Source organism: Daucus carota, chromosome 8 (assembly GCF_001625215.2).
Source record: "Daucus carota subsp. sativus chromosome 8, DH1 v3.0, whole genome shotgun sequence".
In the NCBI taxonomy this organism is placed as follows: domain Eukaryota; kingdom Viridiplantae; phylum Streptophyta; class Magnoliopsida; order Apiales; family Apiaceae; genus Daucus; species Daucus carota.
In genome coordinates this window covers 14,512,500-14,531,191 of record NC_030388.2, presented here as the reverse complement: position 1 = coordinate 14,531,191, position 18,692 = coordinate 14,512,500, and the positions used below count along the sequence as shown (strand labels likewise).

At 34.3% G+C, this 18,692-nt stretch overlaps 1 protein-coding gene and 1 long non-coding RNA gene across 8 annotated transcripts; both read left to right on the top strand.

Annotated features, from left to right (window-relative positions):
• Nucleotides 1-638: 638 nt before the first annotated feature.
• On the top strand, nucleotides 639-14,503 carry LOC108218400 (uncharacterized). 6 transcript variants are annotated; one of them, XM_064083378.1, is made up of 21 exons: nucleotides 639-1,120; nucleotides 2,324-2,420; nucleotides 2,546-2,611; nucleotides 2,885-2,966; nucleotides 3,461-3,533; nucleotides 4,297-4,382; nucleotides 4,467-4,543; nucleotides 4,621-4,686; nucleotides 4,847-4,959; nucleotides 5,597-5,676; nucleotides 5,777-5,863; nucleotides 6,040-6,120; nucleotides 7,590-7,751; nucleotides 7,830-7,988; nucleotides 9,178-9,250; nucleotides 9,371-9,489; nucleotides 10,678-10,758; nucleotides 11,280-11,417; nucleotides 12,260-12,349; nucleotides 13,658-13,710; nucleotides 13,966-14,503. In XM_064083378.1, exons 2-21 carry the CDS (start codon nucleotides 2,410-2,412, stop codon nucleotides 13,994-13,996), a joined length of 1,728 nt encoding a protein of 575 aa, XP_063939448.1. In that variant the 5' UTR covers nucleotides 639-1,120; nucleotides 2,324-2,409; the 3' UTR covers nucleotides 13,997-14,503. The 6 variants fall into 6 exon arrangements, with proteins under 6 accessions (XP_063939448.1, XP_063939450.1, XP_063939449.1 ...); XM_064083380.1 differs by lacking the exon at nucleotides 639-1,120 and having other exon boundaries at nucleotides 2,235-2,420; nucleotides 4,471-4,543; nucleotides 4,668-4,686; XM_064083379.1 differs by lacking the exon at nucleotides 639-1,120 and having other exon boundaries at nucleotides 2,236-2,420; nucleotides 7,830-7,982.
• A 2,381-nt stretch (nucleotides 14,504-16,884) lies between these two features.
• LOC108198682 (uncharacterized) lies at nucleotides 16,885-18,639 on the top strand. 2 transcript variants are annotated; one of them, XR_001802157.2, is made up of 5 exons: nucleotides 16,885-17,354; nucleotides 17,516-17,616; nucleotides 17,709-17,787; nucleotides 17,932-18,002; nucleotides 18,343-18,639. It is a non-coding gene; the product is annotated as an uncharacterized LOC108198682 (long non-coding RNA). The 2 variants fall into 2 exon arrangements; XR_001802156.2 differs by lacking the exon at nucleotides 17,932-18,002 and having other exon boundaries at nucleotides 16,891-17,354.
• The last annotated feature ends 53 nt before the right edge of the window (nucleotides 18,640-18,692 follow it).

Below are 18,692 nucleotides of genomic sequence, written 5' to 3'. Positions count from 1 at the left end.
TGAATACTCTATTCCAAAACAATTACTGAGTGAATTATATTTCAAGTTCGGTGCTTGAATATTTAAACCTTGTTTTGACTCTGGTCAATAATCAGTCTAAAAAGGATGCTCACAGGCTGATCTTGATTTTGAGTAGCTGTGCTTCCTCTCTATTACGGTATAATTTTTTGTAATCAAACCGACCGTAAACCTAACATTAAAAACATAATATAATTTTGTTCAAATATCTCGAAGTTTTGGAAGATCAGAGTGTAATTCAACTCTCGACACAACAATAAATTTTCGAATAAAGATAATGAGGCCGTTTATGTAAGCTTAAAATAGGTGTTTCTTGCTTAAAATAAAAAAATGGAGTAGAAGTTAGAATCAAGTTAAGACTTATAAGTGATTAAAATGCTTGAGAATTAAGCAGAAGTACTGAAACAAAAGTTAGTATTCCTAACTTTTTATAAGTGCTTCTTATTTTTTACACAAACAGTACAAATAAGTGTTTCTAACTTATAAACCAGAAGCCCGGCACCCCATATCTTGAACTATCTTCTGTTTCCAGGAGAATTGGTATTAGAGTAATGTGTAGAGAAGAAATTGTAAGTATAATCCTTCCACGAAAAACCCGCATAGATGTTGGATTTCCACCATGGGAAATAGCCACGCATTCTCTGCTCCCCAAAAAGCCTTAATATTGAGACAGATTTTTAGGGACCATAATATCCACATGATGTCTCTAGTCCCAGATCACATCTTTATACACCACTAACAGGATTATAATGTTACGTTTCAGTTGTTTTTGTTACACTTGCGATTTTTGAAGAATTTCAGAAAACGATCACACACGTCTATTATTTAATTCGTAAAGTCTACTATACTGAAAATCAGATAAAGAAAAACAAACAAGCCTAAATGAATAATATTGAAGACGGAGCAGTCGTATATAGCAAGCCGACCAGAATGGGCATCCCGAAAGGATTGCCTTTATACACGAACACGTATAAAAACACTATCACAATTTACAACCTTTTTGCCATTGGTCTGGACCAACCATGTTGTCTTCGATGCAATACCTTAGTCGTCGGATACATTTATTATGTGCATCAACAGACTTTCTGTCACGCGCAATCAGGTAATCTCTTTATTTGATTGTAATTTGTTCCTTAACTTCTTAAATTATACGGCCATTTTCGAGCACTCAAACTGTTTGATTTTAGTTCTAATAGAATTTTTATATCGATAACCAGGGACTAAAAATAGTAATGAAGTTCTTGATTTTTTTTTGTAAGGAATGAAGTTCTTGATTGGTTTCTTATAAGTTTAGTTTTTTTTATTGATTGTTAGCACTGCCAGAGTTTGTCTCCGTGTAATGTAGTGCTGTTGTATTATTCCCTGGGCGGAGTGCCATTAGACATTTAGGCGAAATCTCAAAGATGTTTGCTACATGATACAAGTGCTTTGTTCCCTTGTGCACAGTGTCGAAATAAATGCATAACTTCCCCCATTAAGATAAGCGAATAAGAGTTATGGTACATTAAGTAGATTACTTGATTAATTTCTATTACAATGTAAGCAGAATTAAGGAGTCAGGTCATGATTTTTCTCAATACTTCATTGCTCACTGATACATAATCAAACCCTCAAGTCCAGACCCAGACAAGATATAAAAAACCAACTGAATGAAAATAGAAGCAGAACACCTTGCTTCTGAATGCTAAGAACACGGAAACACAAAAGTCATTGCTTGGGGTAGAATGGGGAGAGGCTGTTTCTGTATCTGGGATGATCTAATTAAATATCTTCTCATCTACCCAAGAGAAAAGTTGAATTTCTGTTTTGCTTGCCAAACCGTTGTTTTGGTTAAGAAAATTAGCTATACAGAGGTATACTTGATCAACTGCCTGCAATGAACCAATACACTGAAGTTAAGCCATAGCAAAAATAGTAAGAGCCAGTATCAACGGGAAGTAACAACTAAAAACAAAAATATAACTACCTGCCGACCTCCCACCAAATTATATTGAACATAACGTGGTCCTTCTGGCTCTCCAAAGACTTTGTAAGTAATCAAGTTCGTGGATATGAGCTTCACTGTGTCTAATTTCCAAAGAACATCAATTAAGTTAACACAATAGTATTTCTCGGACAGAGGAACGAACGAAAGAAAAAAGTTGATTCCTGCTCCTCTGTAAGTTCCTTATACATCAATTAACTCGTATATATATTCACAATCACTCATACGTTTATCATCTCTACTTATAATCCAATTGTTCTTGATATTGTTTAATTACTTTTCAACATCTGTAATTGAAGTTATCTAATTTTGTTATTACAGGGTTTAGGGTTTATCAATCCGTTACCAGCATCTTTTTTATGCATTTATTTGCCAAATTACATTGATTCATCGCGCCGCAATCATTCATGAGTTCAAGGTGATTCCTGAATTTTTTTATATAATTTTTTCGACATTTCCTAGTGTGATTAATGCTACTTTGTAAATTGGATGAATATATTGGCAGTAGTGAGTTGTGATGGATTTTTTCTTGGTTGTTCATAGGTCACGGTTGTGGTGCGACAGTTGTGGATCGAATCGTGATACCCAGACTCTTGATGATGGCAGAGCGTGAGTTTTGTATCTATGTGTATTTGTGCGTGTAGTATTTGTATATTGTATGACAAGGAGTTTATTCACTATGTAGTGGCATTAGGAATTATGATGGTAGTGCGTTTATGTTATTTGGAGTTGTGCTGCATTGTTTCTTATCTGTTTGTCAGTTGACTCCCCCTCCCCCTATGTATGCTATGGTGCAATGTACACTATGAAAATATACTTCTTTTATGAGTTTCTTTATGCGTTTATAAGGTGTAAGGTGTTTTTTCTTTTCGTTTTTCTCAGATGCTGTAGTTTCTGTGGGAAACTTCTCGTTGAGGATAATTATTCGGAAGAAGTTACATTTGCTAAAGATGCCGGAGGACAGGTTTGAATGTCGTCTTTATAGCTAATGTTGTTCTACATAGGTAGCAAGAAGTCATAATCCTTGATATAGTTGATTCTGTAGCAGGGGACTGGAATCAGTACGAAGTTAAGATGAACTGTCCAATTTAAAATTTTTGGGGCATATATTATTGTTTTTGTTGCATGTTGGCGCTTGAAATTTATTGTTGGACAGGCTTTGGACATTAATAGGATTGGTTAGGTGTACCTTATAGCAAGAATCTGCAACAAAAAAAAAAAGAAGTAGCCTTTTTGTGGGAATAAACTTTTTTGGGTTTTTTTTCCCCTGCTCTATTATTTCACTTGCCTACCATTCAGAGAATACTTCATATGGTTAGAATATGTTACGCATTAGATCATATTTATTTCAAAATATATATCATCTGTTTTCATATTTCTCTTTCTATCTCAAGAAAATTAAGCGTGATGCATAAAAAATAGGCATATATAAATATAGCTAGTTCTTTTGATGTTCAGAGTCGAGCACAAGGAACACTGAATAGACTTGCCAGTGGTTACTCTGCTTCACGAGACAGGACATTAGACGGAGGTGAGTTATTGCTGTGCTCCCCACATCTTGTGTAATACACATATAATTATTTAAACAATTACTACAAGTACTCTCTGATTTACAAGGCCTATGGTTAAAAAATTGGAAACACTTTCCTTGGTTAACCTCGGAGAGATACATTCTCATAATAGTTATAGTACACACTACACTCGCTGTTAATAAATATATGTATTTGTTATAACTTAAATTAGATGATCATCTCCTTTGGATAATATAAGACTATAAGAGTCAGTGTTATTAAAAGCGCATATGCAAATGCATATGCGAGATGCGATGCGATGTGCACCTGAAGCGCTTCGCTTCGGAGAATGCATATGCGAATGCATATATCATTTATATATGTATATTTATTTGTCTTCGAAGAATCCGCGCATTTCGCATTGCGCGGTGCGCTTATGCTCTGGGGGTTTTCGCGCTTCTGTGCGCATATCGCATTTAATAACACTGATAAGAGTAATTCCTTGTGCATATGCGGTTACAACATACTACATTTAAGTGTCTAAGCTCCTTCTATCTGCAGATGTTTCCTTTTTCTGTTTTGTTAGTATCTGAAACTTCTACCCACTGAAGGAAGCTTCTTAAAATTTTCCCTTTGAATTAACAAAGAAAAACAAAAGATGATGTTCCTTTCAAGAGTGTTTTGAAATCTGCTTTAATTTTGAGTCCCTACACCAAAAAATCTTTATAGTGACCAGAAAACAGAATACAGTCGTCTTTGTCCTTAACTCACTCACCTTTACAGCTTATGAGGATATGCAATGGATGCTTTCATCAGTGTTCAATGATGATGACTCTAACGTACTTCGACGAGCAAGAAACTTCTATAGAGTATGGCTATCGGATGTTAGCTTATTTATTGCTGGTAGTTGTTATCTGTCAAGTTTAACTTTTTTGGGTTGTCTACCTTTGAAGATAGCACTGGAGAGGAATTTCACAAAAGGACGTCCAAAGCATCTTGTTGAGGCAGCTTGTCTTTATGTTGCCTGTCGGTAAGGAATAATGTTTCCAAGCCAATGCTATTTGACCTGTTAACTTTAAGTTTCTGGTTTTTGAACTTCATGTGTAGGACATCAGAGCCTGATCCTAAGCCGTATCTTCTAATTGAATTTGCAGAGTTCTTGGGTAGAAATGTGTATGTATATTTTTTTGCAAGAATATATGTATCTTGTTCTGTAAATCTTGTTCGAATGCAGCCTCTCCTTTGTGGGCATCTTTTCATGTTCATATGCATATGTTTGAAAGAGAGAGTGTAAGTTGATGTTAACTAATGTGTAAAAAAAAACATTTTGCAGATACGAGCTGGGTGCTGTATATTTGACGCTTGTTCAACAGTTAAGCCTTCAAGATGTTCAGTCTATTCAGAAAGCAGTTGATCCAAGTCTTTTCATTCATCGGTTTGCAAATAGTAATTTTTCTGCATTTTATCACTCTTATTGTGTTTGGAGACAAATCTATTGAATTGCTTTGGTGATACATCTGTCAGTTTTTTGATAAATGATTTACTAAATTTTCAACATTTATGGTTGGAATTTATGTTTAATTTAGTAATATGTGTATTTTGCATCTTCCGGTTACTCCAGTAGCTAGCTTTGTCTACAGAGAGTGTGAAGTGTCTTGCCTTATGACCAAAAAGTGGAGAATAGTGGAGTACACAAACAAAGATATTTTATATGTATCATTAGATTCTTTAAGTGTATCTACTAAAGAGAAAGTTGATGACTTTGTCAAATTAGCAATTTTGTTTTGCTTATAAGAAAGTTGGTTCTAATGTGTGTGTGTGTGTGTGTGTATTATATATATAAATTTTTTAGACTTTTTAATTCCTGTTCAGGCATTGTATTCTCCTACATATTTGTTAGCTTTTAGAATTAAAAATTAAATACTTGAGAATCTCTTATAATGGCTTGCAATCTTTAAATTTTTTTACCCTCTGGTCGGGTAACCTATTATAGTAGCTCTTTTTGGTATAATCACCCTAGGACATTTGTCACAAGTTCCATATATAAATGATTTTGTAATCTGATTGGTAATGCGTATTGTAGGGTTGTTAGGACAGACCGATGTCAATGTTGAAACGACTGCACTTAAAATTATTGCTAGCATGAAGCGTGACTGGATGCAGGTATCTTATGTTAATTTCTACATCAGTTGATAAAATTTGAGATTTTAAGTGTATGGACTTCAGTTCAATCTTTTGGTTGAGTTCAATAACATACTTTCAGACGGGAAGAAAACCGAGTGGGCTATGTGGCGCAGCATTATACATATCAGCAATTTCACATGGCTATAGTTATACTAAATCACACATTGTAAGCATAAATCGTTCCTTCATTTGATGTCCTTGAATGTCAGTCATTATGTTTTTGTAATCGTGTATTTTTTAGTTATCTCCAGCATCTTCTTCCGTTAAATATCTACATCTAAGTTTAGCGTTTCTCTCTTAGTCCACTAGAGTGTTTTTCATTTTAAATGTTGGTTTTCCCAGGTAAAAGTTGTTCACATCTGTGAAGCAACATTGACGAAGCGATTAATCGAGTTTGAAAATACAGAATCAGGAAGCCTGACGGTATGTTTGTTGTACCTCACTATTGTATATGTATCATGGGAAATTTTTGATTGTTTTGTAATATATATCTTTAGACACGAGTAATATGTGTTCGGATTCTAGTTAACAAGAATAAACAAACATAAACACTAACTAGATCATAAGAAGACCTCTTATTCTGATTTTGGGGATCAATCATCTAATTGAATTTGACAGGCAGACAGACTTTAGAGAGCATAAAAACATAATCAACATGGTTACAAGTACAACCTAGTATTCATTAGCAATTCACTCAACTATCTCTGATTAAAGTTGAATAAGGCTTCTAGTAACTAATACTTGTCGACTTTGCCCACCTTTCATTAAGTAAATAATTCTCTATTTAGGCCCTGGCATAATCAACTAGGTCCAATACTGATCCTGATCTATGCTCTCATGGACCTACTGTAATTCGGAACTCCCGTTACAGATATCGTTTTGGGAAGAATGGAACTTCAGTGTTTCCAGAAGACCCTAGAGTCCTATCCAGCCTTGATCCTCTAACTGCAGTGTGAACGAAGTTGTGATTGAAAACTGTTGAAGTTTCTCATTAGCAGCTTTTCTTGAAACACCAACAAATTATGTTGAACCTCAATTACTTTCTCTACAGATGCAGGCACCGTTGATTTCGGCTTATCTTCATCTGCATCTGCTGATTTGTAATAGTTACTTACTGATGAAACTAAGGTTGTCGTCTTGGACCAACATATTCGATATCTGCATATTCCATTCCTTGTTTTGGAAACCGAAGAAAAAAAGTTGAAAATCTGTATTATGGTTGTCCTGTGGGTCGACTAGTCGATTAAGCGATGAAGGTTTTATTATTAGATTAATACATTGGTGTTTTTTCACTTTCTTTTGTGAGAGGAGTATTATTGAACCCTAATCAGCCCCAGCCCCCACCCCCCATCAAGTCAGAGAGTAAACGATTAAAGAAAAGAGTAAATACCAAGAATAATCGCGAGATCTAACTGATTATTATCTTTTAGGATCAGCATTTTATGAAATGCCTGCTGTAGCCAAATTAGGAGGTAGCATTAGTTGCAAACGTACACAATTTTAGAACAACTGAAATATTAGATGCAATAGAAGGTTCTTAAAATGATAAGCAGAGGACAGTTGTTTGTGATCAGGATGCGCAACGAACCTAATATATACCCGTTTCGTGTATCCGTTTTCATACCCCGTTTTATGTAACACTGATTTGGACCTTAAGCTCTAGGGGAGTGATGATTTTTTAATAAGCTTTGCTATTCCCTTTCTTGTAATGGTTTTGTGGTGGGACTGCCGTCACTTCTCCTTAATAGTATATCTGATGACATCAATATTTTGGAGCAGTAGTAGTTCTGTGTCTGTCTGTTCCACTCTTCAAAAGAAAAAAACAGAATGATTGTATATGACCAAAGTGTAATTCTTCGTTTACCTCTCTTATATATTTGCTTTGTGCACAGATTGATGAGTTCACCCAAAAAGCAGAAAAACATGAAGCGGAGCTTAGGTCACTGGGCCAAACCACCACTGGCATCAAATCCTCCGATAAGAGTGAAGTTCTTTGTAAGCACAAGGGTGAACTGACTTTTGCTCATGGACTCTGTCGAGAATGTTATGCAGAAGTAACTCCTTACTTTTGATTTCAGTTGAGAAGAATTTGGTTTTGAACTTTCTTGTTCATGCTCTGCTGATTGTTACAGTTCATGAATTTTTCTGGAGGATTGGATGGAGAATCAGAACCTCCAGCTTTTCAGCGCGCACAACATGAAAGAATGGAGAAAGAGTATGCTGAGAAAAACGCTGTTGACTCGAGTTGTGATCACATGGCTATCCAGGGGCAGAACAGTAACTATGTAAAAGTACCTACCACAATTCTCTCTCTATTCAAGTGATACTTTAATAACACCGGGAAATGACGCTATTTTAAAATATATATATATATTTATCATTTTCGAAGTGATCTATGTACATGTGCATTTCTTGAATTGCACTTTCATGCCAAGTCTGGTGGGCCATCGAGCACACAATTGCACTGTCATGCTAAGTCTGGCGGCATGTACGCACAGTCGCACACACACATACATGTTTATGTGCTCATTATTGAAGCATATATCACATGGAAGTTGAAGATACAAGTAATGATGTATATAGATCAGTGAAGTTGTGTATAAGCTACGTTTCTCGCACTCAAGTATGGAGTGCCAGATATTATATGAATCAGAGTCCTTACTTGATATCCTTGTGTTGGACACGGGTAATAAAGCATTGGGGGCTTAAGTTTGCACTATTGATAAATGTTTAAAGTATGTTGGTATGAACTATGAAGTTTACGCTGGGGTTTGTGTTATCTCCTAAAATATGGTTGTGGACTCCCTTTTACCTGATTGGCATCTAGTGTTTTCTTCTGCCAATGTGCACTAGAAAAGATATATTCACTTACTCCCTCCGTCCCACTCATTTCTATACAGTTATTTTGCATGTTTGGCACGCATTCTAAGGTTTCTGTAAAGTATAGTTCTATAACTTATAATTAAATTATTTTTTTCCTGAATATTTTAATATTAAATTTTTATTCAAAAGAAAAAAAAAAATAATTTATGAAACTATATTTAATAAGAGCCTTAAAGTGTGTGCCGAGCCCTGTGTCCCAGATGTATACAATTCAGTGGAACTGAGTGAGTATGACTTATCTTTGAGTTCCATTCCTCATCCAGTCTAGCTCCACAAGAGTAAATTTATAGTTTTCTACAGGTTATTGTGTTGTTTACATAATGTAAAATGATGTGGGAACCCTTCTATGTCAATCAGGAAAATCTCTTGTTCTTGTTCAAGTTCAGTTTTAATTCACATGCTTGTATCTGATCTGTTTGGTTTTAAAAAAGGTTTTGATGTTCTTAATAATGATAATTATACGACTATTATAGACAAAAAAAGTTTCATGAAGACCTTCAATTGAGTAATCATGTATTTCATTATGTATTAATGTTCAGAGAACTTAATTTCTTTTGTAATTATTTTTCGTTGATTTTTTCCCCCATTTTTATCTAGTATGATAAAAGATCAGAGATCCCAGGGGAAAGTAGAGATGAAAATCTGCACTCTTCAGAGCATGTTAATGCTGGTAACCTTATCCTTGATCGCCATCAAATATTACGACAATAGCTGCAGTTACTTTGTGTTATTTTATTTCCAGAGACAAGGATGTGTGCATAAGATGTTTCCTAAATTTTCTGAATTTTAGGGGGTGCTACCAAGGAAGTGCCCATTGATGATGCTAGTTATAGCAAATTACAGGGTGCTGATTATATTAGTGCTGAATCACCTGCATCAGAAACCCTGTCTGATATTGAAGATCTTGAGGTTTGTAATTTAGTCACTTTACCTGTGATCTTCCGTTATTGTAGCTTATTCCCTTAGCGCAATGTAATTTGCATGTGAGGTTTGCTGTAACGAGTGCATTTATGTCAAATTGGAGACCATGCATCTAAAAGTTGAAGGAAGATGCAAACGATTCACATTAGATTTCTAAGAATAAATTAAATTACTAAGAGATGGTGAAGGTGCTCCTTCTGATACAAGAATTTAAAGTTCAAATTCACCTCCTCTGCCCTATACTTTACCATTTATTAAATATGAAACAAGAAAGTTGACAAACATAATTAGTTTATTATTTATATTTGTCACCAAATGGAAAATAATTAAATATGCAAAATTGGATAAAGTAGGCAATTTGGGGATTTATCTGATATGCGGTTGCTTCTCTCAATTTGGGGATTTATCTTTATTCTCTTAATATATTGCCCTTTTAATTTTTTGGGATAAATATGGATTCTAGAATTCATTATACACTTTTTCATCCCCCATACTGTGAGTGTAAGAAGTTATTAACAGGATGCAAGTGTGAGATGATAGTATTATTTTGCATAAATGCGGGCAAAGAACAAAATTATTCAACAGTGAAGCTGAAAACTATCCCTCAACTGTATGATTAAATGTCAAATTCTAAATAGGTTGGTAAAGGAATTAATGAATTAGATCAGTAGGGATTTCAGTATGCGTGTCACTATTTCTAAAAATTTAGTTATTGGGGCAATATCGCCTTTTTATTGATCTATGCACAAGGTATTGAAGCCCATGTCGGCATCAGCAAGTTCCAGTAGGGTAATTTTTCTCTGATCATGAGGGAGTCCTTTGAGAGGTGATCTTTTCTCTTTTGGAAACTTTAAGATATTTACTTACCCAGACGTCACTGAATTAAAGGTCAAGTCTGATAGACATAAAGTGCTAATAGTTACTAAAATTCACGTAATGCAAGAACGGGGGATGCTTTATGGTGTCAGTTACGTGACTCCAATTATTGCCGTATTTTCCTGTTTGTCCCTTATTGTAATTAATATATTAGATGACAATACAAAGACCATTTGCCAACTTAGTTATAATTTTGTTGTTTACTAGTTTAGATTTTCTATTATCAAACTATATCTGGACGGGCTCCATGGCCCATCATCCATATACATTGAATTGTTCCTCACGAATTGTCTTGTTTAGGTAGATAACTACATTCACACTGCAGAGGAGATGCAGTACAAGAAGATCATCTGGGAAGAATTGAATAGAGAATATGTTGAGGTGATATGAAAAAATTTTACCTTTCACTTCAGCATTATCTTACATCTTGTTATTTGCATCAAAGCTTTTCAACTTAGCCATCAGATTTAGACTAGTCAGTGATGAGTTGCATTAGTAGAGAACCAATCTTTCAAATAGTGTTTGGCACCATGAGTGTCATTGCGCGTAATTGCATCTAGGAAACCACGGGTCTTGACTGCACAGGTGACATGGCCCTCACCTAGGTCTCTATAAGCAACAGGTGGGACAAACAAGTTCCAGTCTGCTAAACATAGAATTCTAACCAAATTGGAAAAAATTATTGTACTCTGTTATGCTTGAGCACTTTAGACTTATCACTCGGATAGAAGGGTGCTATGTTTTGCTGGAAAAACAAGCTGAAATTTTTTATTTCTCATTTTTTTATCTTTTCCCCTAGAGGAGACTACTGTCTTAATTCATTGGATTGCTCCTGCATGTTTATGTTTTTTACTTGTTACTGCCTTTTATACTGATGAAATTACTGCCGAATGGATATATAGGAACAACTAGCCAAGGAAGCTGCTGCAGCTGCTGCAAAGGAGGCGTGTGAAGCGCATATGCGGAATTGTCCTGAGGACATGGAGGATGCTAGAAAGCTTGCTGCAGAAGTTGCAGCAGCCATGGAACAATCGAAAAAGGTTAGTTTTGATTATATGAAAGTTAGATATTGATTGTTTAATTGTGATTGTTTGAGTTCCTACAGGGATTTTCGCATAGGCCTAGGCATACTGGCATTTTTTGGAATTGATTTTATTTTATCAACTTTGTACGAAAACCCTGCATCTTTTCTATGTGATGATTAGTCTCGAAAATTATGGAGATGTCTAACACATCACATTTGCAACCCAAGGCAAAATCATTAAATTCCAATTTCTGACCCAGACACAACTTGTGAATAGTGATTGTTAAATATCTTAACCACCGTAAAAGCTGCAAGTATGAGAATGGAACTATGAATTTCTCAAACAATGGAGGTACTGACTAACATTAAACATATATCTTTTTTATAGGTCTAGGGAACGATTAAAACTTGTGTTGATATGTAACTATAATGAAGTTATACTGCAATCAGTATTTATTTTGATAAATACATATCTTTTTTCATTCGATAGAGTGATACATACCTCATCGAGAATTTTTTTGGATCTGCCTTCGCACCCTGGTCTTGTAATTTTGAAGCTACCCAGTTATGGAGTATGTACTTAACTGGTCCTAGTGATCACTAAATTGGGGGAAACAATATTGTTTACTATTGATTAAAGTAATTTTTCTACCTACCAGTCCTGCAAATCAATCATAGTGGATTTTTCACCCTCACACTATTAGAATTTTCTGAAGTGCAATTGGATCACTCACCTATTATATATTAGGTTTTTTTTTAATATTACGGTTTCTATCTCCCTCTAAAAGCATGAGAAAATGCTATTCATCAATTAACCACTACTTGATGACTTCCTTTTACTTAAATCATCATTTGCAGGAAAGACGACAAAAAAGAGCAGCAGAGGCTAAAAATGCAGCTCCTCCTCGAACTGCTGCAGAAGCAACCCGCCAAATGCTAGCCAAGAAGGTACTATGTTAGTTGGTGACCGGAATTATATTATTGAAGTTTGATGTCTTGGGAATGATTGTAGTGTCTGTGTTCATGCAAACCCTGACCAAGTGCAAAGACTTGCAACTCATAACTCATAACGCGAACTTTAGGAGTCATCGTAACAAGTACCATTATATCTACCTATCCAACCAAGGGATGGAAGGGCAGAGGCCTTTGGTGTCCCCTCCAATCAAGAATTGGGGCCTCACAATCACTAGCCAATATGCTTTTCTCTCATGCCTTTATTCGTTCATGGTTCGATATTCTGGTGTCCTAGGCGTAGAGGAACCACACCAATCCATCCCGAACTTGGTGGTTAAACATATTATACATATACAAGTAGTTCGCTGTTTGTTATCTAGCATGCAACACAATGAAACTTAGATTAAATAATATTAAAAAGAAGCCCTATAGATTTCTTTACGTATTCACCCAGGGTCGAGGAATGTTAGTTAACCTACATAGTATTAAGTTTTTATGCAATTTCATTCACTTCCATCCTAATTAATATAAAAAGAAAACTGACAGTGAGTATCATGAAGAAATTCTTTAGGTAATTGATGTATCAATAATTGAAGAAAATTGATGGTGCGTACCATCATAAACAAATTATTTAAATAATTGCCTTGAAGTATGCCTACTAACACTTGGGCCAGTAAAATTGCTTCTTTTAAGCTCAGATCAGATTTCTTATTCTGCATATATGAAAATGTGGCAAATTAATATTTGTTACTTTTGTAGCATATAAACATAATTGTAATTGTAATTATATATAATAATTGTAAGTGAAGAAAAGACCAAGAAGTGAAGCGGATAAAATTGAGCAGAAAGTTGCTGAGGGACTATAGCTTTACTCTGCAGGAGTCATGTTTTAGAAGATAGTATTCGGTTGAGGGTTGTTCTTTTCCTAATCGCCACAGAGAAGCTCCTTTTCTTTATAATACGTTCCCTGAATTAAAAGTTATGAATAATATATCTGAGTTTATAAGGAAACCTGGCTTTGGTGCTTTGCATCTCTGCTACTGGAGTCACCTAATTTAATATTTTTGAGCTAAAGGAATGTATTATATATTAAAAGTTATTGTTTTGTTATGTGGTGAATATTTCTTTTAAATTCAAAGATACTGCATGAGCAGTCTTTATATATTCTAAACCTTAGCTTTCCGTGTGTGTTGTATTGTGCTCCGTGTATTGGGAGATAAGTTGTATCTTGTTGCTAATTTCTTGAAATGTATGCTTCTGTTAACGACTGTCATTAATGTAAGTTGTGAATTCATTTTGCAGAAGCTTGACTCGAGATCAACTATGATGTGTTGGACGAACTTTTTAATGACTCGGTATGTTGATCATCTCTTTCTGTTTCGGCCCTTTAATATGGCCCAGACATCTAATTTTTTCTCAAACCTCTGACTTCCAAACACGGCCTTCATATCTGTATCTAACCATATGTCTTTTTAAGTTGTAAATATCTGGGCAATTCGCAATTCTCCTGTTTCTGTCGGGCCTTCTATGGCTGACAGATATCATGACATTATTTGAGTTTCATCACCTCCGAATCCTTTGTTTATTGTTACTTTCACTTTTCCCAACAGGTTTCTCCAGATAACAAGAAAAGCCGTCTAAATGATGAGGTGTACGCCAGTGGAACAGAATACGTGAAGCAGAATATGAAGGAAAATGACTCTGAACTGCTTCCAGAAACGAGAATGAAGGTGGACCAGAGGAATTTTCTGAGGGCTTGCAATATGGTAATGAAGAAGACTACATTGATGATTATGGATATGATGAGGAATATTAGAATGATTGAAATACCTATTTTTTCATCTATAATAAAGTTGGACTTGGACGACAACAAATAGATGGCAGCGAGATTTTAACTGTTGTACATCGTTTCTATATTGCAGCTTTAGTGAATCATCTGAAATTCATTATTTTATGCAAAAGATAATAAATACACCGTTAGAAATGCTCTCTATATTAGTCAAATTTCAGATCTGAGATGACCACAACTATTTGTATTGTTTCAGGTGGCCTTAATTTCTGTAATCTGCACGTGAAAGCATTGTAACAAATCATTATGATAATTTTATTTATTTTTTGATATTTAACCAAATACATTATTTGCTTCGATCATGTTTCACTATTACTAAGCATGTATCTTATGTTGTGTTTCATGGTTTCTTAGTGTACTAGCGTGGATTTGAATTTTGAACACTGTATTTAACTGATTCAAATTGACATTGCAATAGCTGATTGACTACATGAGTGGTGACCGGGAGGGCTAAGCATTCGGGAATTTGGTAGCCGAATTGAATTATATATCGATTATAGACAGGGGAAAATTAATATTGAATGAGAACTAAAATTATTTGGGTTATTATACTCAACTAAATTTTTATTTCGTTTGAAATGTAGTACTAAATTTTTTTAAAATTATAACGAATTCAAATTACTACATGAAATAATAACAAAATAAATACTATTGACTACAAACACAACTAAATACAAGAGTAACAAACATAATAACAAGATACACAAGTACGCCAAGAGCACATATCAAAATCGCCAAGAGCACATATCAAAATCTATATTAGACGGCCGACCAAGCCAAGTTCGATTAAATTAAAAACATGTCGTCAAGTTCGACTAAATTAAAAACATGTCAAAAAAAATATCGACCTCAACTACAAAATAATCTCAACAGAATATGTCAGAAAATATATCGATCTGAACTACAAAATAATCTCAACAAATTTACAGACCAGATGCAAATCCATTAATTCGATCACCTAAAAATCCATGCAACTTTAACCTATAAGAGCAAAATAATAAAATGATTTTAGATTAATTATTATTTTTCATATTTTATTTTTCTCTATTTTATTATATTCACTCCTTTCATTTTTGTTTTAGTTTATATTTATTATTTTTTACATTAAATAAATATATATATTACTTTTATAAAATATATATTTTAGCATCCGCTAAATTTTCTATGTTCCTGTGATATTCAGAAAAGACGTTAAAAGCCTAGACTGATTAAGCAAATTAATGCTACAGGCTGGCTATACCTGGTCCCGCCACCAGTACAAAGCACCTTGTGTCAGAAAAGTTTAAAGTTTGCAGTCTTTTCGAACTGCACTACCAGGAGTGGTTTACTGCTGCTACTTTTTAAGATATCCGCCTGCGGGGAAAATTTTAGCCCCCTCCTTTGGAATGTTTGATTTTTTAGCATAAAATTTTACAATTTTTTATTATATTGTTAAAATTAATATTCTTTTTATTTTTTAGAAATAAATTAATATTATAAATGAAAAATAAAACTTTTTGTTTACAATCAAAGAATTAATAAAATGTGTATCAAAAACCAAATAACGTTTATTTCAAAACGAAAAGTATCAAATTAGATTTTGTGGATCAGTGAATTATCATCTCAACTTGAGCACAATAAATCTATAATTTCCAAACCCTAGTAGTTATTATTATATGAGAAAAAAGGAGATGAGATTAACCTGATTTACACTAATTACTTACGTGAGGTTAAACGACAACTGCATCTGTCGTTAACCTCTTCTTTTTTTGCCAAAATTGAAAATACCTCTGTACGCGCTGCATCTTCATACATCCAAGTAAATCAGTTTTTGTTTCTCTTTGTAACATTATCATCTAAAAGGTCCTTCACCAATTTCAGGATGTCACCAACAATCTCTCCATGAACAGATGCCATCGGTAAAGTGGTGGTCTCAGCTTTCTCTCCAACATCAGAATTATTTCCCTTCCAAAAACTTTGAAAACATATATGCCAAACTCATGGCTATCACCGCAAGCTCTTCAATTTTTGTTAATTTTTATTGGAGTGCATATAAGCTTGAACTATTATAATTTTCATATACATGATTTCCCCGCCTGAGCTGTTTGTGTGTATTGTATCAATTCAATATACTAAAAATTCCTGCTAACATAACTACCCACTTTTATGTCTAATATGGTCTTTTTCCACTTATTTGGGTTGACCCATTTGTCATGGATCTACCCATTCCGTGTACGGACTTTCTTGCTTCAGTTATTGCCCGGTGGTTAATTAACGGGGGTGTATTCGATTGGGATTTTAATGCATTGTTTTTAGTCTATGGATTTTAATGGATTGTATGGGATTTTGATTTTGTGCGATTCTTGATGAAATGTCGTAGAATTGATAGGATTTAGGTACAATGCTTCAAAATCCCATTGATTTGATGGGATTTCAAAAAACTTAAAATACACTGAAGAATGCCACAAAATCCATCATTTTATGAAATGAAAAAAAATCCATCAGCATTTGAATACCATCAGATTTTAATGGATTTTAAACAATCCCAATTGAATACCATCGGATTTTAAAGCATAATTTAAAATCCCAATTGAATACCACCAGATTTTGTGGCATAATTTAAAATCCCAATTGAATACCTCAAGATTTTAATGGATTTCAAAAATCCCAATCGAATACCCTCGAATTTCATGAATGCAAAAAAATCCTTTAAAATCCCAATCCAATACACCCCTCTAAATCCTAAATTATAGCAATCATGTTAGTGGCACGCGGGTAAAGAAAATTCGAATTTTTGTTTGCTCTCCTCACACCGTAGAACCGTGATCTGCTTTTCCCACCGCATCATTTTCCTTCTTCTCCGACCTGCGTTGTCGACGGACCCGACCCGGTAGTTAACCTCCTACAGATATGGCAGCGTTCTTTTTTCTCCTCTCTTTTCCAAACGTGCTTACTTCTCGGATTAAACTACTCTCATCACACCATCATTCTGTTTAGACACCGATCCATTGTCGAAGATACTAAGCGCCAGATTACCAAATCCCGGTTCTGGTGATCATATCTGTTTTACAAGCACACAACTTAAACACAATAATCATCTTTGACATATCCTGATATTCAAGTTTTTGCACAACCTTGAAACTGGGAAAAAGAGAAGATATAATAAATTTGGTGAGTCTTTGTCTACTTTAATGGTTAAATATTCTTTAATTTGTATATATATTGTTATTTCAAATTCACGATTTCCAAGTGTTTGATTAAAGGTCTGATAGAGTTTTTTGACTTATATCTTCAAGTTTATGTTCTTTAATGTGGTGATTTTAAATGTACAGTGACATTCTAAAAAACGATGAAGGGGATTGGGTCATGGACGTGTGTTGATGCTAAGGATGCCGAAAAACAAGTCAGCATAAAAAACGATGAAGGGGATCAGGTCATTTTTCGATCCGTTATGATTAAGATCAATTCAAGTATTGTTTGTGATGTGTTTTCTGTCTGTCATCATGTTTTCCCATTTTTTGATAGGTTTGACCGGGAACTCAATGTTTTCATTAATAAAACTTTATGTTCGGAATCCTCTTCAGACTCCCAGTACGAAACCAAGGTAATGTTAATCTCCTAATTTTAGATACATTTATATTTAATTATGTTCTTTTTTATATCCAGTTCAATGACAATAAGTAGTGAATTGTTTATTACGTAGTTTCCCTATTTAATTTATTTCAGTTCACTTATTATTTTGCTATAGTGGGCACTTCTACTGTATGCGCGCGACAGCTCTCGACAATCTTTTGGGATTGAGATCTTTTAAATTATCAGGTTTAATTAAGTGTTTTGGTGATTTGAATTCCCAATTGTATTGCTATTTTTACATCTTAAAAAATATTAACTCATGTTCTCAAATGAATTAGCTATGAAAGTCCTGTATATCGAGACTTATTCAATTGAGACCAATTGTTAGTATGAAACAAGTTACTCCTGATTTGCCATCATCGAGCATCACTCTGCACAATACTCTCTGTCTACTCATATTCAACAACACAACTATTTGATAATTTTGATCACAGTACATGTATAGTAAAAGCAAACTATGGATTCATATAAAACATTGTCCTAAATGCATATGCCTTTATAACCTATCGTTTATTATTTGGTGCAGATATAGGATGGGAAGATCTTTCAAAGTATAAGTATACACATTATCAAACTCAAACTATCCACGCATCTTGGAAAGTTTAGCATTAACAAGAAGAAAAGGTGAGCGACGCTATATTAGTGTTATTGTGCCAGAGCACAACCAGGTGGATCATTGTGTCTTGACATATAAGGCAGTGCTGGCATGTGAAAGTTTGATTCCTAACTTTCAAAATTAATTTCTACTTATTATAGTTCATTCATTGAAGCTTGCTTGAAGTAAGTATTTGACCCCTTATTATAATATAAGCAATCTTTTTGATTATGAAAATACCACTTATATACCTTCAAGTTTGTTGTTTTCTCAAGATAATA